At 30.3% G+C, this 20885-nt stretch overlaps 1 protein-coding gene across 1 annotated transcript; it reads left to right on the forward strand.

The window, feature by feature from the left end:
- Nucleotides 1–360: 360 nt before the first annotated feature.
- Nucleotides 361–5254, forward strand: LOC136206257 (uncharacterized). The gene is made up of 3 exons (XM_065997238.1): nt 361–874; nt 1790–2143; nt 4692–5254. The coding sequence occupies exons 1-3, from the start codon at nt 491–493 to the stop codon at nt 5178–5180; spliced, it is 1227 nt and encodes a 408-aa protein (XP_065853310.1). The 5' UTR covers nt 361–490; the 3' UTR covers nt 5181–5254.
- Nucleotides 5255–20885: the final 15631 nt, after the last annotated feature.

Raw genomic sequence — 20885 nt, forward strand, 5'->3', positions numbered from 1 at the left:
TTTTTTTCTTTACATCAATCATCTCACAATGAGTGGCACACTTCTCTCTTTTCATTGGTTAGGTCCATTGCACACAGTTGATGCGTAGAAGTTCTCCATCTATTTAGAAAAAGCACAAGATTTACAATATGATAATCTATCTTCACACTCATAATTTGAACTTTATCCAAAAATTATTAGTAGATCAATATTTGTTTTTATATATTTTTTAAATAAAACTTGTAGTCACTTAGATCCACACATGAAAAGACAAAAGACAAGAGTCCTAGTCTAAAAAGACATAAAAAGAAGAATAAAGCTTAACAACAACAATCCAATATTCTCTTATCTTATATATTAATATACCCACCACCACCACCACCACCCTCTTTGCCGTTGAGACAGATAAGCTGTCTCTTTTCCTTTCCCTCCATTCTAACTTCACCCACACACACCCAAAAATACCATAAAAATCAAAACTTTTCATCATTATAATTTGAACCCACAAATCATGACCAATAGATCAGAAATGGGTTCAAGAAATAATAATGGAGGGAATAGTAGATCATCAATAAGGTCCAATAAGCAAAGATGGTGTACACAAACTACTTTAACCCCATTGATGGAAGGTCCAGACCCGGATATGCAAGAAGAGTGTATTAAAAAGGAAAGTTCGTGGGAGATTATTCGAGAATGGTTTCGCTTACAAAAGGGTTTTCCATCGAATTATTCTTCGTCGGCCGTTACGCCTTATGGTGCTAATATTTCACCAAATAAAGATCATGATTTGAGACTTTTGCTTGGTGTTCTTGGTTGTCCATTGGCTCCTATTCCTCTTTTGATTAATGATGATCATGTTCTTCAAGTTAATCTTCATATCAAAGACATTCCTATGGTAAGTAATTATTTATTTATCTATATACTAGTGAAAATGTATCATAATATTTTTATACTTATTTTTGAGAAATTTTATGCAAAATTTGTGGATTGTTATTAGTAATTTATGAGGGTATTTGAAAAAAATGAGGTTGGGAAAATTTGGTTTGGATGAAATTTGAAAAAAAAAAAACAAAACTTTGAGAGCTAATTTTGAATTTTCAAAAAATGCAAGGTTTGATTGTGCCTTAAACCTCATTTATTTCCATTCTATTTTAATTTTCTTCTCTCATTTTCTTTTAAATTTTGACATTGAATTTGTGAAAATAGAAAAAAAATATTTTTGAAAACTTATTAAAAGTATATACTCATTCATTAGTTTAGGGGGTTTTGAGGATATTTTTTTTATATTAGCATATATATATTACAATATGATGAAAATAAATGTTTTTCAAAGTAAAAAATTGACTAATGTACTGAGATAACTGATTTTTACGTTTTCTCGTTAACCAGTCTTTAATAATAAAAAAAATTGACTAATGTAAACATAAAAATCATATAAAAAAATTAGAATGGTAGTAGGATCAAATTTTCCATAGACTATTCGGTTGATGATATGTAAATTTAATTATTAACGTGTTATTATTTGAGTGATTCTGGATTAGTCGGTTCTCTGCGGAAAATAGAATTTCTACTATCTAAATGTTTTATCTTAAAATTCAATTAATATGGTTCGACATACTCCGGTCAGGTTATTTCGAACAAAAAAAACACCTAGAATCACCTCTTAGAGTGATTTCTAGTGGTCGGGGTTTTGCGCCCTTATCTCCACCTCTCGACTCGTATTTTTTTTTACTTGCAAATTTAGTAATTATTTACCCTAATTATTATTTTTATAAACTTAACCAAACACTAAATTATTTTTATTACGTAGGAAAATTGCATAGCGCATTACATTATACAACAGTATTTGGCGGCCACCGGGTGTTTGAAGGCGGCCGGAGAGAAGAAGAACAAGAACATGTATGCAACCGGGAGCGTGAAAATGATCCGATGTGAGACAGAGATATCGACAGGTAAGAATGTGAAGAGTTTAGGAACAAGAAGTGGAGAAAATGGGTGTTTTGTTGTGTGGCAAATGTTGCCCGGAATGTGGTCTCTTGAACTCGTCGTCGGCGGTAATAAAGTCATCGCCGGTAGTGATGGGAAGACCGTGTGGCGGCATACACCTTGGCTTGGTACCCATGCTGCTAAAGGACCGCAACGCCCTCTTCGTCGCTTAATCCAGGTTAGAGGTTAATTAATTAATTAATTACTGTTTTACTCAGTAATTTTTATGTTTTAGAAAAAACATTTTAAAAAATAGAAAACAATAATTGAAATAAAGATTTCTTAATTGTTTATTGCGTTAAGGTGCAAAAATACCCATAATGTTTTGGTTCCGAAGTAATTTTACTTTTAACATCTAAAATGGTGCAATTTTACTCCTAGAGTTGAAAGCCAAGTGCAGTTTTACCCATAGCGTTGATAAATTGGGCAAATTTCAGACACTATTATAAAACACATACTCCCTCCATTTCTTTATATGTCATTCTAGGGTATTTCACACAAATTAAGAAATATATTGGTTAACTAAAAAAATCATTCTCATTTCACTATTGGAGAATACGCATTGGAATATTAAAAAACACATGTACTAATATAACAAAATTAATATTTAGACTAAAAAAACTAAACTAAAAGTTCTTGGAATCCTAGAATGACTTATATTTGGGAAAAAACTAATTTATTATAGTGACCTATATAAGAGAATGAAATGAGTATATTTTTGTTTTTTATTCCGTACAAATTGCATAACATTGTCGTTGTAAAAAAATAATTTCATATTTTTTATAATTTAATAATAGAATTGCAGATTAATATTTATAAATTCGATGAATTTTTTGAAATTTTTTTGTTTAGTTCGTATAAAATGGCAGTATATGTTTTTTCATATCCAAATATATGTTTGTGATTTGTCAATGATAAAATTACGCACCTATAAAATACTGATGATAAAATTAATGATCGAAAAGACAGTTTAATAAATTATTTTTCAAATTAACCCAATTTATTAATGTGAAGAATAAAATTACTCTTGGTTTCTAACATTAGGACTAAAATTGCTCCCGTCTAAAACCCATGTGTATTTTTCAAAATATTAGTATTATTTTGGTAAAACTTAGGCAATTAGTTAAAGATAAAGATGGATGATAATCCCAAGAAATGTAGAGAGCATTGCTGACATTGATGGAGAAACTGTCTCATGCTTTGGCAGACAAACTTCTCTTTCTTTCATGAAATACAAATAAATAAGCGGTCATGATTGGGTTGAGGATGGCACGTGATATTCTTTTTGACGTCATGTGCTATGATTTTGTTCAAATTGCCTATTGGGATTGCCACTTGCATATATATGCCTTTGCTTTAACTTTTCTTTTTCATGCTTTACCAATTAATTCTTCCTTTCATTCAATTACTGTTCCTAACTTTTGTTTTTCTTAAGGAAAATATCATTTGGAGAAAAAATTATTGATTAAGTTTTTAATTTTACAATTTTACATATTAAACTTTCAATCAATATTAAGTTTTTAGTAATTAAAAAATCATGAATATAAAACTCGATTAACACTACATTATTCGTTTTATCTGTATTTAAAATTAATATTTTTCAAACTATAAGATGCAAATTAAATGAGTAATAACTAAATTAAATATTTACATTTTTTATTTTTTTTTTTAATTTCACCATAATTTCTATACATGAACTTACGGTACTAAATTGTCAGAGTTACCAATATTATAATTCATAAATTTTATTTTTTAATATAAAAATATTTAAACTTGTATTATTGTAATATTAAAATCCGAATCAACAAAAATCCGTAAAATATTAATGCAATGATAATCTAGATAAATTTGACTACATATCGGCTTTTCTTATTCGTGTCACAAAAAGAATATAAATATCTATTTTATCTTCATCATTGTGTTAATTTTTAACAATTTTTTATTTGAAGTTTAATTAATATTATAGTAGTATAAGTTTCATCAATTTTTTATATCAACGAATGAAGTTTAAAAGTCTTAATATTAGTGGTGTTATAGTTGAATGACTAATAATATAATTTATGCAAAATTAATATATATTTAAGTACCTCAATTTAAATGATTTTTAGAATAAATAAATTCTTAACCTACTTTATAGTTTTGGGACAGCGTCTCTGCATATAAAATAATACAATTTTAAACCTAATAATTACTATATATATAGTGCAGTTTCAAATTTTATTAATAGAATGATGTTTTTTTATATACAATTTTATACTTTAGTCATATTCTAATTTCAAGTGTTCTACCCTTCAATAAAGCTCGAACTTGCACAATTTCTATTACCGAAAAAATTATTTTTTTATTAACGAGTCTTGAAATTCTATAAATGTTAAGTTTAAAATTACACTATTTTATATATAGAAACTAAATCCGCTTTCCCACACTAATCAAAATCTAAATTTATATTTTTTTTATTATAATAAAAAATGAACAGCACATACAAATTAACTGAACGAGGGACGTATCCAAGGGCTAGGAGATTTGAACATACACTAATTATTGGAAAACTTCGAAAATTTTATAGAAACCGTATGCACGATGCTTTAACTTTTATATAAAAAACAATTTAGCAGTCATAAATCACGAGAGTATAAAAAAAAAACACACGTATCAGTTAATTCTAGATCCGTCATTTCGTGTTTGGTAATTTTCTCTAACATTTATTTTTTATACATTGATTTCAGGGCTTAGATCCAAAGAGTACAGCAAGTCTATTCAGCAAAGCACAATGTTTAGGCGAAAAGACCATCGGAGAAGACGATTGCTTTGTCCTAAAAGTATCAGCAGACAAAGAAGCCGTAATGGAAAGAAGTGAAGGAGCAGCAGAAGTACTCCGCCATGTTCTCTACGGTTACTTTTGTCAGAAAAGCGGTCTTCTTATCTACTTAGAAGATTCACATTTAACCAGAGTTCAAACACCGGAAAATGACACGATTTACTGGGAAACGACGATCGGAAGTAGCATCGGAGATTACAGAGATGTTGACGGAATCTTAATTGCTCATCAAGGAAGATCGATTGCGACGGTATTCCGATTTGAAGAAGAATCGGTTCAGCATAGTAGAACTAGAATGGAAGAGATATGGAGGATTGATGATGTTGTGTTTAATGTTCCTGGTCTTTCTTTTGATTCTTTTATTCCTCCGGCTGATATTTTTGATGTTTCTCCTTAATTAATTGGATATTAACTTGTTTTTAATTAACTTCTAATCACACTTTATTGGGATGGATTTTTTATATATAGATATTCTATGTTGGATGTAATTTGCTGTAATTATAGTTTCAAGCTATGATTCACGGAAACGGGAAACGAAACGGAAACCCAAACGGTAATGGAAACAGAAAAGAAACGGAAACGGATACGAAACGCTAATGAAAAAGAGTTTTTGTACAACATAGGTTTCAAGTGAGAAATTTTATGGTACTTCGACAGTAAATTACGTATTTTAGGAGTAATAAGCTCGACAAATGACAATCGTTTATATACTACTCACTCCGTAGAAGATTATTAGGGTAAAGAAAAAAGTTTATATATGTGATACTAATTAATTCGCCAGGTGTATTATTTTCGGAGTATCCTAAAAATTATCGTTTCAAGTAGGTATTGATTTGGAACTAACAACGAATGAGCATACAAACAATATTGTTTGTGATAGAAGTGTGGGCCATATGTTATTTTTAAAATGTTTTGTAGGGTCACACAAGCAGAATCCATGAATAATATATTTTCGTTCTTTTTTTTTTTATAAAAATGTCATATTTTATTTCATCAAATTAAAATGTATAAATACAGCACGAAAATAAAGAGGAATAAAACATTTCACCCATACATGTAACAACCAGTATGAGATCCATAAAGGGAAAAAAATAGAATACAAAGAGCAATAAAAAGACTACAAAGAACAATAAAAACCATAAAAGGTACAAATACATCAAATATAGAAATCATATTATTCGAGTAAGTCAACCGTTGAAAAACCGTTGTAATCCATGCTTCATCATTTAGGCTCTTCCGGATATTCAGATCTGAGTCATTTCTGTTATTGCAACCACACAAATCTATAGATCTACAGACAACATGAACCTTTTCCGCTCTTGCTAAGACCGAAAAAGGAATAAAAGAAAGAAGTATAGTGAACAGTTGTAGATCTGATGAAAAAAGAAGTTCAAGAAGGTATATAGACTTCAAACTAACAAGAAAAAGTAAATCTGAAGCTAAAAACGGAGATTAAAACATAAATGGGTAGAGAAAGAAAGAAGACATAACTAACTATACTTGTTTAGAAAGCTAGAAGTAAGAAAGTGACGGTGGCAATGGTGGCAATGGCGGAACAAAGAAGAAAAGGGAAAATGAGAAGAAAAGTAGAGGGAAGGAGGAGCCTCTCTACCCTTCTCTGGTTTTTCTGTATTAAAATGCGTGTCAATTCATATTTTCATTAGTTGTTAGTTCAAGTAGAATGCATATTTGAAACTCTTGTAACATAAGAGTTTATGCATTGATGGTCACTAAAGTAGTTTTGACCCAATAAAATCATTAAAGTAGTAAATTTTGTATCAATAAGGTTAATATAGCTGGATTATTTGGACCACCAAAAAGTTGACGTAGTTACTAAGATGACAACCCTTACAATATATGTTTGATAGGCAGTGGCTAAAATCAGACTGCTCTATTGGATTTGGAAGGTACTTTTACACATGCCTATAGAGTTTTTTTTAGAACGATATAAAATCTAACTAAACCTTTTTTATGCCAAAAAAGAATTTCAATTCCATTTTACACATTTTTGTACTAATTTTTTCTCATCATAGAGATTTGGGGGTTATTTCGCACCTCCAAACTCCAATTTGTAGACAAAAGACAAAAGACGTTATAAAAGTGGTTCCGGAGATCGGAGGCAAGACTCCCCTTACCCTCTTCTTTCGCATATGACAATTAAAAAAACAAAATTTCTCAATATTCTAACTAGGATTTGCATCCCAAATTGATCTAAGTTTTTTTAATTTTTTTTTATCATGTGACAATATGTGTTGGATATTTTGAGATATTATTGACGTGGCAAAATCATCGAATTTAACTACATTAACTTTATTAACACAAATTTACTAAGTTAATTACTTTATTTGAAAATAATTTAGAATCTGTTTGATTTATCTGTTATTTTCTATTCTCATTTGCTATTTGTTATTTATTGTTGAAAAAACAGAGATTTCATGATGTTAAAAAATACTATTTTTTAAGTACAAAACAAATAATAGTCTCTAACCAAATTTCTAAAAACTCTTATTTTTAAACACCCCTCTAATAACTATAGCTACACAAAGCAACTAGGGATGGCAACGGGTAGTATACCCGCGGGTACCCGGCACTATCCGACCCTAATAGAACTACCCGTACCCTGTATAAAAGGGTATGAGATCAAAATCATTACCCGTTAGGGTAATGGGACGGGTATGAGAATACCCCCTAGGGTACCAGGTACCCGTCATAAAAAAAATTTATATTAATAAATATCATTGTTTTTTAGATGTAAGACATGGAATTTAAACCTCAACCATTTATTTTTCAATAATTGACTGACAGTAAAACCTCTATATAGGAATACACTTGGGACCGGACCAGTGGCGGAACTAGGACCCCGGATGACCCGGGGCTCAAACATATCCATAAAATAAATTTCAAAACGTAAAAATAAAAAAATCGAAATTAACTGTGCAGTTGACGGTAAATTTTCAAAGTCCAGCCCGTTAGGGCTCGGCAAAATTTTTTTAGCCTCCAATGCATTAAAACTCTAAAAATGTTATCATTTTTTTTAGAAACTAGCATTGAACTAATAGAAAATTAAACATGTTTACTAAAATGAATATTAAATATGTTTATTTTTTTTATTATTGGTAAAGACATATGAAAAATGAATTCAAAAGTGTTATGAAAATAAAAATAAAAATAAAGAGTGAATTTAAATTAATTAATAATGGTAACATGTTTTCATAATTATAAAAAAATAAAATTAAAATAAATAAAAACTTTTTAAAAAAATGAGATTGAAGGGAATTGAACACATAACCTCTCAAATAAAAGCAAGCATGCTTAACCATCTCATCTATCTTTATATATTCAAATAATACTACATAGAGTCAATATATTTCTTTCCAAAATATTACGAGACACCATTACTATTTTTTTTTTCTCAATTCTCGGGCGGCCAGCCGGGGCTCGAGCCCCGGCCAACCCCCCCTTGGTTCCGCCCCTGGACCGGACTATTTGTATAACAATTGGGAGGTTATTCCTATATAGAGGTTGGTATAACAAAGACTCTCAGCACTTGGGACCAAACTTTTGTATAACAATTGGGAGGTTATTCTAATATAGAGTATTCCTATATAGAGGTTCTACTGTACCACTAAGCTACTTTATTCTTATTAATTAAGGTTCAATTTATTCAATTTTTAGATTTATGATATATTAAATTTATAATTTGTTAAATTTGTAATATTTTTTTTATTTATTGATTCTTAACGGGTAAGGGTACCCGCGGGTACCCGCGAATTAAATGGGAAGGGTATGAGATACAAAAAGTATACCTGTTAAGGTAATGGGACGGGTACGGGTAATTAAAAAATAAAAGGGTAAGGGTTTGGGAATGACATTACCCGTGGATACCCTACCCGTTGCTATCCCTAAACGCAACTACTTTAATTACAATATAATTCTTTTACCTCTATGATTTTGTACTTGTAAATTGTAATGCTTCAAACTTTAGAAGGCATCAATATTTGGGAAAATTACACACAAATTCATCTTCTAAAAACTTTTTACAACTATGTCAAGTCATAATTTTGGATTATGTCAAACTAGTAAAATCCGTACTTTTAATATATTTTAAGGATTAGAATTTATAAATTAGAAGTCTAGAATATATTTTCTACAGTTTATGATTTATGAATTGGAGTTTAGATTTTTTAAATTATGGTGTAAAATCATAATATATAGAGAATAATGATATATTAAGAATTAGGTTTGGTAATATGACTTAGTTGTAATTTTCTACTTAATCATGATATTCATATATTTGATCCTCAATATTTCAACATATATATTGATATGCATATCCAACTAAAAGCCCATCAGGCCCATATACCTAACACAATATACGTTCAATACATTCAGAAATCCATTAAAAAATAAAAAGCTTTTGACTTAATATATATGTATGGGTTTCGTACATAAATATCATAATTAAGTATAAAATTACAACTAAGTCATATTACCAAACTTAATTCTGAATATGTCATTATTTTCTATATAATATGATTTTACACCATAATTTAAAAAATCTAAACTTCAATTCATAAATTCTAAACCTTAGACAATACATTTTAGACCCCTAATTTATAAACTATAGTTCTTAAAATAAATTAAAAATACTGATTTTATTAGTTTGATATAATTTAATATTATGACTTGACATAGTTGTAAATAGTTTTTAAAAGGTGAATTTCTATATAATTTTCCCAACATGTTAGGAGTATCTCAACTTCCTCAAATTCACCCCTGAATTTATAAAGGCTTTTTATATGAAAATCACATTAGTTATAAAAATTACAATTACATAATATCACAAAACTTAATTCTAACTATGTCATTATTTTATAAAAAATCATAAAATAAGTATATTTTTATACCCCAATTTATAAATTTTAGAACCAAATTCATAAATTCTAACCCTAAAAAAATATATCATATGCTCATAAGTTATAAATCTTAATCCTTAAAATATATTAAAAATTGTAATTTTCTTTGTTTGACATAATTCAAATAATGATTTGATATAGTTGTAAATAATTTCTAAAAACTGTATTTCCATGTAAAATTTCCAATTTATAAAGTGTACTATTAGCACTTCAATTTAGACAAATTCAGAAAACACTCTGTAAATTCAAGGAGTCCATCAACTTTTTGGAGAACCCTAATATATTAAACCAAATGTTGTTGACTCATAATTTATAAAAGAAAGGGGATAAGGTGAAAAAAAATACCCTTAACGTTTACACTCAGGAGTAATTTTACATCTAACGCCTAAAATGATGCAATTTTACCCCTAATGTTAGCAAATTGGATCAATTTTAAACATTATTATAAAACGGCAATTGCATATCAGTTTATTTTAAAAAAATTATATTTTTTATGATTTAATAATAGAATTGGATTAATATTTATAAATTCGGTGAAATATTTTGATTTTTTATCCAAATCGTACTAATGAGTGATAAAATGACTCACATATGAAGTGTAGATCACATGACTCATGGCCGAGAAGACAATTTGATGTCTGAAATTGATCCAAATTGCCAATCTTTGGGGTAAAATTTCCCCTAGCTACCAACATTAGAGGGAAAATTACACTATTTTAGACGTTAGGGGTAAAACTACTCATAGCTTTAAACGTTAGGGTATTTTTGCACCTTATCCCGAAAAAAAGTGACCCTTATTTATTAAATTGTGGTATATTTGTAATATTTTAAAGTTAAAAGCATACAATTGTAATACATTTTTCTCCATATAAATTTGTAATTATTTTGACTTATTAACACAAATTCATTTGGGTTCTAAACTTTTTTCAAGTTGTAGGTCCATATGTAACTTTCAAAAAGGCCTATATCTATATTGGAGGGATTGGGCTGATTTTCTCTCATCAGAAATATCCCCCTAATTTGACACTCTTTTAGCCGGAGAAGATGTCTTCCCGGCGGTGGTGGCAAGCAACCCATCAACGTTATATAAAATGTATTGTTCGTTTCTTCCGGTGACAACATACCTCCCCTTTTATTTAAACAAAATTAATTAGATCTACTTGGAGGAGAGAATGAAATTCGTCATTTTCATCTTAGTTAGGGTTAATAATTTATTAGTCCTCTAGTTTTTACCTAACACACTATTTAGTCCTCCTATTTTGAAAAACACATTTTAAGGTCCCTATCTTTTGCCAATATTAACCTTGTGGTCCTTTTATCTATTTTTTTTAGATTTTTAATCAAACATATCTTAGCTTTTAGGACAATCGTAGTAAAATACAAGTTGACCATGTTACTCTGTTATTTTATATGTATCTGTTTATGCTAAAATATATCGATAACAAGTCTAAAACAACTAGACAAAGGGACCAAATGGTTAATATTGGCAAAAGCTAGAGACCTTATAATGTGTTTTTCAAAATAAGGGGACTAAACAGTGTGTTAGGTAAAAACTAGGAGACTAATACATTATTTACCCTGTTAGTTAAAATCCATATATCTCATCAATTTTTTTTCCATCTAATTGACATTTGTCAGCTATAACTCTTTTATTTATATTTTTCTGGTTTAGCAAGAGTAAAGTATACGTGGATCATTGGATCTGCGTTGTTACATCGGTAGAAATGACTCATCCAATTTTTTAAAAGAAACTAAATGATAAAAATTGGTTTGCAACTGTTTTGTTTTTTTTTTTTTTTTTTAACAAATTTGGATCTATGAGAAGTATAAGATTTATTGTCTTTTTAATTGAGTGTACCTTTCATTTTAAGGGTGTTGTTAAACCCAGCCCCAAATTCCCACCCCTAGCCCTGTGAAAGGACGAAAATACCCTTTCATGGGTTTTGGGGAGGAAAAGCTATTTTTTTGCTCTCTCGACACGCGGGCGTGTGACTATCACGCCTCACCGTGTGGTCGGGCGTGATAGCCCCACGCCTCACCGTGTGGTCGGGCGTGATCGCTACACGGCCGACCACACGGAGAGACGTGGGGCTATCACGCCCGACCACACGGTGAGGCGTGATAGTCACACGTCCGCGTGTCGGGAGAGCAAAAAAAATAGCTAGTCCGCTATTGAATGAAATCCGTAATACCTGTTACGTAAAAAAATTAGTCCGTTGTTGAATTAAACCCGTAAAAAAATTAGTCCGCTAGTCCATATCTAGACGACGGGACGGATTTTCCCGCGATAGTAGGCCGCTCCGTCTACAAAATTACACTAAATTAATCTAAAAATTTAACATATAAATTATAATCGAATTAATATCAAAATTTCATATATAAATTAAACCCCAAATTAATGTAAACATTTAACAATTTAATTAAAACGTAAATATAATTTTTTTTTTAAAAAAACATTTCAAAAACCCCTCGGGCGTATGAACATCACGCCCGAACCATAGGTCGGGCGTATGAACATCACGTCCGACCTATGGTGCGGGCGTATGAATATCACGCCCGACCTATGGTGCGGGCGTGATAGCCTCACGCCCGAACCACAGGTCGGGCGTGATATTCATACGCCGGAACCGTAGGTCGGACGCGATGTTCATACGCCCGACTGCGATTCCGGCGTTTTTAAAAAATCACCCACAGATTCAATTTTTAACTTAAATCAAAAAAACAAAAACGGTAAATCTTATTATTTTCGCTTTCCCTTTACGGTTGTTGTTACACTTCATGTTTTAGTTCACAAATTAGTCCGGATTTGATCAAAGAGTGTGTAAGGTATTTGAGAGGTTTTGTATTTTTTCAAATTTTGGGTAAAGGGTAGTTTAGTCTTTTTACGGGGCTAAGGGTGGGAATTCATGGCTGGGTTTAGTAATCCACCGTTTTAATTGTACCTTTTATAGATTATCACACTGTACGGTGTTTTTCTTTCATCGTAGCATGTATTTATGTGGAGTTAGTTTCATGTTTATGTTCTTACTATTATTTATATATATATATATATATATATATATATATATATATATATATATATAATGAAATGAGATATGATTTTCTAGAAAAAGAAATGATCCAATCTAAGACCACATAAGCCGGAACATAAATGGGAAATTTATATAGAAGTTCACTTTTGAAAAATTATTTACAACTATGTTAAGTCATAATTTTGAATTATATCAAATTAATAAAATCATTATTTTTAAAGATTAGAGTTTATAAATTAGAAGTCTAGAATATATTGTCAAGAGTTTGGGATTTATGAATTAGGTTTAAACTTTTTAAATTAAATGTAAAAGCATATTTTATTTGATATATATAGAAAAAAATGACATATTGAAAATTAAGTTTGATGATATGATTTAGTTGTAATTTTATAGTCAATTATGATAGAGGAAATTACAGCAAAAATCAGATTTTAATTTTCATTTACATTGATCAAAATCGTTTTTATGTATTTTAACATGATATAATTTTAAATCTTAAAATATCAGAATATCATAACTTTATTTTTGTTTTTTTCAAATTTTCAGTTAATCATTTATAGGAAGAAAAAACAGTTTTTGATAAACTCATCATATTTAACATTTAAATAAATTTGTTTAAGGATATGAGACACTTATAAATTACTTGTCAATCCTAACTATTGTATTATTTAGAGAAAATTACACAAAAATTCATATTTTAAAAACTATTTATAACTATGTCAAGTCATAATTTTGGATTATATTAAATTAGTAAAATAAGTACTTTTAATATATTTTAAAGATTAGAATTTATAAATTAGAAGTCTATAATATATTTTATAGGGTTTATGGTTTTATGAATTTGAGTCTAATTTTTTTAATTATAATGTAAAATCATAATATATAGAGAATAATGATATATTAAAAATTAAGTTTAGTGATATGACTTAGTTGTAATTTTCTAATGATATTCATGTAATTGACCTAAGCAAACTTGGAGGAGGGTGATCGAGAGTGATATGAGTTTATTGGGAATTGAGGAAAATATGGTAGTGGATAGGACGGAGTGGAGGGAGCGAATCTGTGTCGTTGACACGACTTGATTTTCACGGTTTTATATGATGGTTCATGTTAGCCGACCCCGAATCATTTCGGGACTAAGGCTTTGTTGTTGTTGTATTCATGTAATTGACCCTATTATTTACCTATTATATTCATGTGAAAAGCCCAATCATTGGGCTAAAATTTGTCTCAAAACTCAGATGCAGCCCAACCTCCCTCATATATTATATTATTTTATATTTTTATTTTAGAAATTTACATAAACATCTACTTTTAAAAAACTATTTACAATTATATTAAGTCGTAATTTTAAATTATGTTAAACTAATAAAATAATTATTTTTAATGTATTGTAAAAATAAGAGTTTATAAATTAGGGGTCTAGGATATATTATTTAGGGTTTAGGATTATGAATTGGGGTTTAGAATTTTTAAATTAAAATGTAAAAATATATTTTATTTGTTATATAAAAAAAATAATGACACATTCAAAATTAAATTTTGCAATATGATTTATTTGTAATTTTATAGTTATTTTTTTTTGAACCAGAATAATGAATATCATATAAATGTTGGACTTGCGTCCATCTCAATGGTGTTCCAAAGCCACTCTGGCACAACAGTTGAAAAGAAATCGCTAGCATTGGAACAGGCAAACCTAGCTACCAAATGAGCTGCACTGTTTGCTAAGCGATGAATAAAAGCTAATTTAAAAGGTGTAATTTTATATTTCATTATGATATTTACGCAGAAAGCTCTTATTTATTAAATTATTATTATTATTTGCAGTTATTAGTAACCGTAGAAATTAGCTATTTTTGTTTTAAATCCTAACTAAACATTTACATCTACTATATATTTAGTAAAATATAAAAGATTAACTATAAAAAAAATCACATATACAATTAAATATTTTCTAATGTAAGGTAAATTATTGTATCATTACAAAGTTTTTAGTAATTTCTAATGCAAGGTAAATTATTGTATCATTTCAAAGTTTTTCAATTTCAAATTTCTATATCCATTCAAATTAATTTCTTAGTTGATCTTCTATGTAAAGAAAAAAAGTTAAAGCCTAATTTGACTATCTTTTTTGTCAAGATGGGTCTCTTTTTAGTTTTGTATGAGGCGTATCTTATTGTAAATCCATATAATAATATTGAGAATAGTAATGTATCTTTTATCAAGCACTCTGCAATCAAAGTTGCCGATATGTAACCAAAGCGACTTATTCTATGTCAGATTGGTCTGCGAATCATGTTAAAAAAATTGGGGTTGTGCTTCGCAATAGTACAGGCCATTTTTGTGGTGCGTTTTCTAAGCTTCTCACAGTCAACTATCAAGTCAGAGATGGAGAAGCAGTGAGTATAAGAGAGTGCTGAGCTGGTTAAAAAATAAAAGTTTGAAAAGATGTGAGATTGAATTGGATGCTGCTACAGTAGTTAATCTTAGGGAATGATCTTTTAGGTCAGCTTATGGTTTATATTAGACGAGTGCAAATCTCTGTTAAGTTCTTTAAACAATGTTAGTGTCAATTTCGTTAGTCGTTCTGTGAATAGTGTAGCCCATGAATTTGATCGGGCTGCCTACTCTATGTCAGGACTGATAGAGTTGCCCTCATAACCTCCTTTTTTTTTTTATTCTATACTATATCATGACTTTGATTAATAAAATTTTCTTTTTGTTTCGAAAAAAAACAAATTTCTATTTATTATTTTTCTTAAATTTCTTTTATATAAAAAGGCTTTTCCTTCACTATATATTATTCTCTTATCTTTATATCCACCATTGCATCCATTCTTTCTTCTTCTTCCCAATTCTCTGAATTAATTTGTGTTTTCTTTAAAATGAGGACTTCTATGCCATTGTTTTCAACTCTTTTTTGTAGTTTTTCTGCTTTCTAGCACAGGTAATTTTATTTTATGTTTAATGTGACTACAAAAAAAAAAAAAAAACTTATTATATATATCTTAAATTGTTACGGTTCAAAATAAGGTTTAATATTTTTTAATTTAGCAAACAACAACTTATTGTATGTAATAATAGTCTGATTCAACGCTCAATATCTTAAATTGAAAAATTCAGACTCAATCAACAAAAGTAAAAAAAAAAAAAAAAATCAAGGATTTAAAGATGTTTTTTTTTCAGAAAAAATAAAATAAGAATTGGATTTCCCATCTTCAAATTAAATTCAGTAGGGAAAAATGTGAGACTTAAACCTGATTGTGAATATATTTATTTATTTATGGAAATTTTATTGAATGTGAATTTCTGTAATTAAATGATGTGGAGCTAGGTGAACTAATAGCTTGTATTATTTATATTAATTTTTTTTAATACACTCATATAAATCAAATTATCATATCTTCAAGATTTGATTATTAATGTTTAAGAAATTAAAGATTAACTCCGTAGATGTTCTTTAGAGTATTCGACACGAGTGGTTGCATTGTCTCATCATTTGCTTTAGGATGAACATTCTATTTTCACACATCTTTAGAAAAGGAAATATAGTTACTGATTCATTGATAAAGTGTCTTCCTCAGTGATCAATTGGTGACATTCAGCTCCTGCTTTTTGCCACAGGTTTATCAATGATAACATTTATAGTATTTCACACTTGCGTTTTTCTTGACTTTTCCTATCTTTTATCCCCCTCTTTCTTTTTGTTTGTTCTCATTCCTCTTCTCTTGTTCAAACACTCACTTTTTTCTTTCATTAATATATTGCGGGTTTGTCAGTTTTTAGGCTATGGATGCTCACCCTATCTAAATTCTGTCTCGTTCCGATTTCTATAAAAAAAAATTAAAGATTACCTAATCTTAGTATATAAATAAAGAAGAAACAAATTAAAAGTTAATAATGATGAATAGAAAAAGCTAAGAGCAGGTGGTTGGTGACTGACAAATTCTGTTAGTCCTGAGAGAGAAGAACAAAAGAAGCTTCTACTCTAATCTCTATGTACCTTTTTTTTTTTTTTATCAATATTCAAAAGACAAAGTACCTCAAAAAAGAAAGTAAAACCCCCCATCAACCAAAGTACAGAAATACAGAATCCAAAGTGCCTCAACTTAATTAGATTCAAAATTATAAATGGAAAAGTAATTTATATATATAAAAAAAAAAGAGGATCATTTGATAGAACCATTTGGAGCTGAATGAATATGTAACTTTTTGGTGTAAAAGACTATATATTTTACACCCGGTAATTAAAAAAAAATAGATGGTGTTTTACTGATCACATTGAGTACTAATGTGGTACATTGATTTGTATTTAATTAGGAAAAGATTCCGAAAATTTTGCGATCCCTAATTAGAGTGTTATTTACGTATCCTGATTAGTTTTTCTAAACTAAACAGATAAGAAGAGCAAAACCGACTATATAAGAATAGAAGTTTTCAGAAGATCGAACTTTGCATTCGGTTAACTGCATGGAAGGAGTTCATCCAAAGTAGAGGTGAATCCTTGAGATCCGGTTCATGAAAGAAGCTGAATAAGACTGTGTTCAGTGGTGGAGCCAGAGCTCAAAGTCCGGAGGGGCTCCATTGTATGAAGATTTTTTTTTTCTTAATAACGACCTAAGGCTTTGATTCATAGTAGTCAAATCAAAATTTTCAAATTTTTGATGATATAAGGATAAATTTGATCATAATTGGAAACATTAAGGTACAAAACAACTAAGATTCAATATAAAGTAAGGATAAAGTGCAAAAATACTCTAATGTTTATACCTAAGAACAATTTTACCCCTAACGTCTAAAATGGTGCAATTTTACCTTTAATGTTGGCAGCCAAGAGCAATTTTATCCCTAACGTTGACAAGTTTGGTCAATTGGAGAAATTATTCATCAAATAGTCTTCTCGGTCATGAATTTTGTAACTACAAAAATACAATTAAAAATAATAAAGGAAAATGAGGTTAATAATGATTAAAAATGATACTTAATATTGATATTTTTAAAGGAGAGTGAGGTTTTTTAAGGGAAAAAATTAAAATGAGATAAAAAGTGAAGAGAGAGATTCAAACATAGGACCAATTGGATGTAAAGATTACTTTAATTATCACTACAACCAACTATGCAAACTTAGTTTTATGTCATATACAGTAAAACCTCTGTTAATGCATATCGTCGGGACCGGAAAAAAATATTCATTAAACGAGATTATTTATTTATCGATAAATGAATAAATTATTCATTTATCGATAAATTAATAAATTATTCATTTATCGATAAATATTCATTAGATATGTAATTATCTTGTTTAGAAAATATATTATTTGATTGATTTATAATTATCACATTGGCATAATTACAAATCAATCAAATAATTATAGGCATAATTATAGGTCTTGTTTTTTGTAAACTCTTGTGTATTTATATTGATGAATATATATATTTTGTATGTAATTTAATAATTATTACTTTATATTTTCATTGGGTCCTTAAGGATTTAAATATTTTTTATTACTTAATGCATTTAGCGAGGTTATTACTTTAGTCCATTGGCCCAAGTCGGGACCGGAAGAATTTATTATATAATCGAGGTTATTACTTTATCGAATATTCATTTATCGAGGTTTAACTGTAATCACATTCTACATTATAAGTACTAATTTTAACTATTTTGGGGGGCTGCTCGGGACTGAACCACTGTTCGTCAAGGGTGTTCCGGAGGGTCGGAGGGTCGGGAGACCCTCCCCTACCCCCCTAGCTCCGCCCCTGACTGTGCTACTCCGAGTCCTTACTTGATGTTCAATGACTTTTTTACAGAAATCCTTAACCCCACACAAGTATTCAGGGGAGACTCGATTATTACTATACATGCAATGATGATCCATTTCAATAGAGAGGCAAATAAACTAAAGATACAAATTAGCTTAATAAATTAACTAAGAGTGCACACAAGTACAAACATGTTTCAACACAAGCGATCAAGAGAAGAATCAAGACAAAATATATAAGATCAGAGAAGAAACATTACATGTCATAAACTCATTTAGATTGTATCTCTAACAAATAACATGTCTTAGTGATGAAGGAATCAACACGAAGGAACGAGGGAAAGCTTGAAATAGAGCCCACACCATGTGCGGAGATAGCAAAACATCATGTGAGCAATCAAAGTATTCTGAAAACTGGGAAGAGGAGGCCACATGATGTGTGAGCTCACCCACACGTTGTGTGGGAATGCTAAAAAGTTTTTACTTCTTTTTGCATAATTCACACGATGTGTCACTACTGCGACATGTCATGTGAGTTATGATTATGCTAGCCCTAACTTAGCCCGAAGAAAATGCCACATTGCGAGTCCCTCACACCACGGCTCGTGTGGATCATTCAAGCTTATGCCACACGACATGTCACTCAGGCCACACACCGTGTAACCTTACTTCATGGCCAAGTTCTGCGATTCTGCCACATTTCTGCCAAGTGTTATTTACTATTTTACCATTCTGTAATTGTTGTTTTGTCATTGGACCCTATTTTCTTATTTTCCACTATCTTACATTCACCCATTTTGCCCTTATTGTTTGGATAATGTTAGTAATACATAAAGGGGTATTAAGTCTTTTATCACCTAGCGTTAGGGAAGTATATATGCTTAAATGTTTGTAAGGAAACATATATTTTTTTCATCAAACATATATTTCTCCATTGGAGCTAAAGTTTTCAGCTTGAATAGGATTGTTTCCTTTTAACTAGGCTAGTAAAGAGCATTTTCTTTATTAGTTTACAATAAAACCCATCATTATTATTACCAATCTGTACTAGTTGGTATCAGAGCGGATCATTTTCCTAACACGAGACTTCTTCGATAATGGTTCAACCGCGAGGTTAGCATAAGAAGCAATAGAAGCACACGACAAAAAGATAGATGACCTTAGAGTTGAAGTGAGGGAGCAACTCTAAGCATTTGGCGAGGAGATGAGAGAAAGCTTGGATAGGTTTCACATAGCTATCCAAAACTCTATTCAACAAACATGTGAGGGTCACCATAGAAGAAACGAGGAAATTCTGATTCCGCGACCCCAATAACCTCCACCATCATCGCCTCTATCATGGGGAAATTTAGTGCCACCAAACCCACATCAAAGAGGCCTAAGGGCACATGAGATAAGAATACCCAACTTTGTGTTAGTGCATGATAAGGATAGTGATAGTGATGGGTATGATGATGTTGGGAATGTTGAGCATGCTGATTATAATAATGATAAAATGTTGAGTTGGTTGGGAGATCCCTATGGTGTTGTTGATTGTATTAGGGATGCACATGCATGTAATTTTGATAGAGATGATGCTTTTAAATTGAAAGTACACTTGCTTTCATTTAGGGTGAGTTAGACATTGAGGGGTTTTTGGATAAGTTATCGGAGGTAGAATGGTTCTCTAAGTATGTAGGTATTCCGGAACAACAAAAATTTTGGTTAGTTGCTTATCAGTTGAAGGGAGGTGATTTAGTTTGGTGGGATCACTTGAGAGAAGAGCGAAGTTGGGGTGGTAGGGAACCGATTCGGTCTTGGCTTCGGATAAAGGCGATGTTATGAGGAGCAGTTTTTACCGTCGGATTATGAACAATATATCTATAGTTTATATTGGGGATGCTCTCATGGGAATATAAGTGTCCATGAGTATACTTTGAGGTTCTTCGGGCTTTAAGTAAGGGATAACTTGTCAAAAACTAAAAGCAAAAGACCTCGAGGTACTTGGAAGGCTTGAGGTACAATATCCAGGATCAAATAGGGACTCAGATGGTTATCCGGGTGCAAGATGCTCATAATTTGGCACTAAAGGCGGAGTCTCAATTGAGTTTGAGGAGTCAATATAGTTATTATCGGTTTGAGGGAGATAGTTCATCTTTATGACGGGAGGTACCAAAGCCGATGGATAAGGGAAGCAAGTTACGAGTTCAAGTGGGGTGAAGACTATGATTGCACATGGATGCATGTCATTTACTCTTGGGAATCAACATGTAGATTTTAATGAATCCTATATCATACATGTAGTGAGGAGATTGTTAGTATCCAATCGGGTTAAGGAGAACCAAATGCATCAATTATTCTAAGCCCATTGTTTGGTACAATGAGAGTGAGATGATTATTGATAATGGTA

This window comes from Euphorbia lathyris, chromosome 9, assembly GCF_963576675.1.
Source record: "Euphorbia lathyris chromosome 9, ddEupLath1.1, whole genome shotgun sequence".
Taxonomy (NCBI): domain Eukaryota; kingdom Viridiplantae; phylum Streptophyta; class Magnoliopsida; order Malpighiales; family Euphorbiaceae; genus Euphorbia; species Euphorbia lathyris.

Excerpts from the sequence above, each read along its gene's own strand:
- LOC136206257 (XM_065997238.1), top strand. The coding sequence starts at position 491 with ATGACCAATAGATCAGAAATGGGTTCAAGAAATAATAATGGAGGGAAT. Across the intron at positions 875-1,789 it reads ATATCAAAGACATTCCTATG|GAAAATTGCATAGCGCATTA; the intron begins GTAAGTAATTAT and ends TTTATTACGTAG. Across the intron at positions 2,144-4,691 it reads CTCTTCGTCGCTTAATCCAG|GGCTTAGATCCAAAGAGTAC; the intron begins GTTAGAGGTTAA and ends CATTGATTTCAG.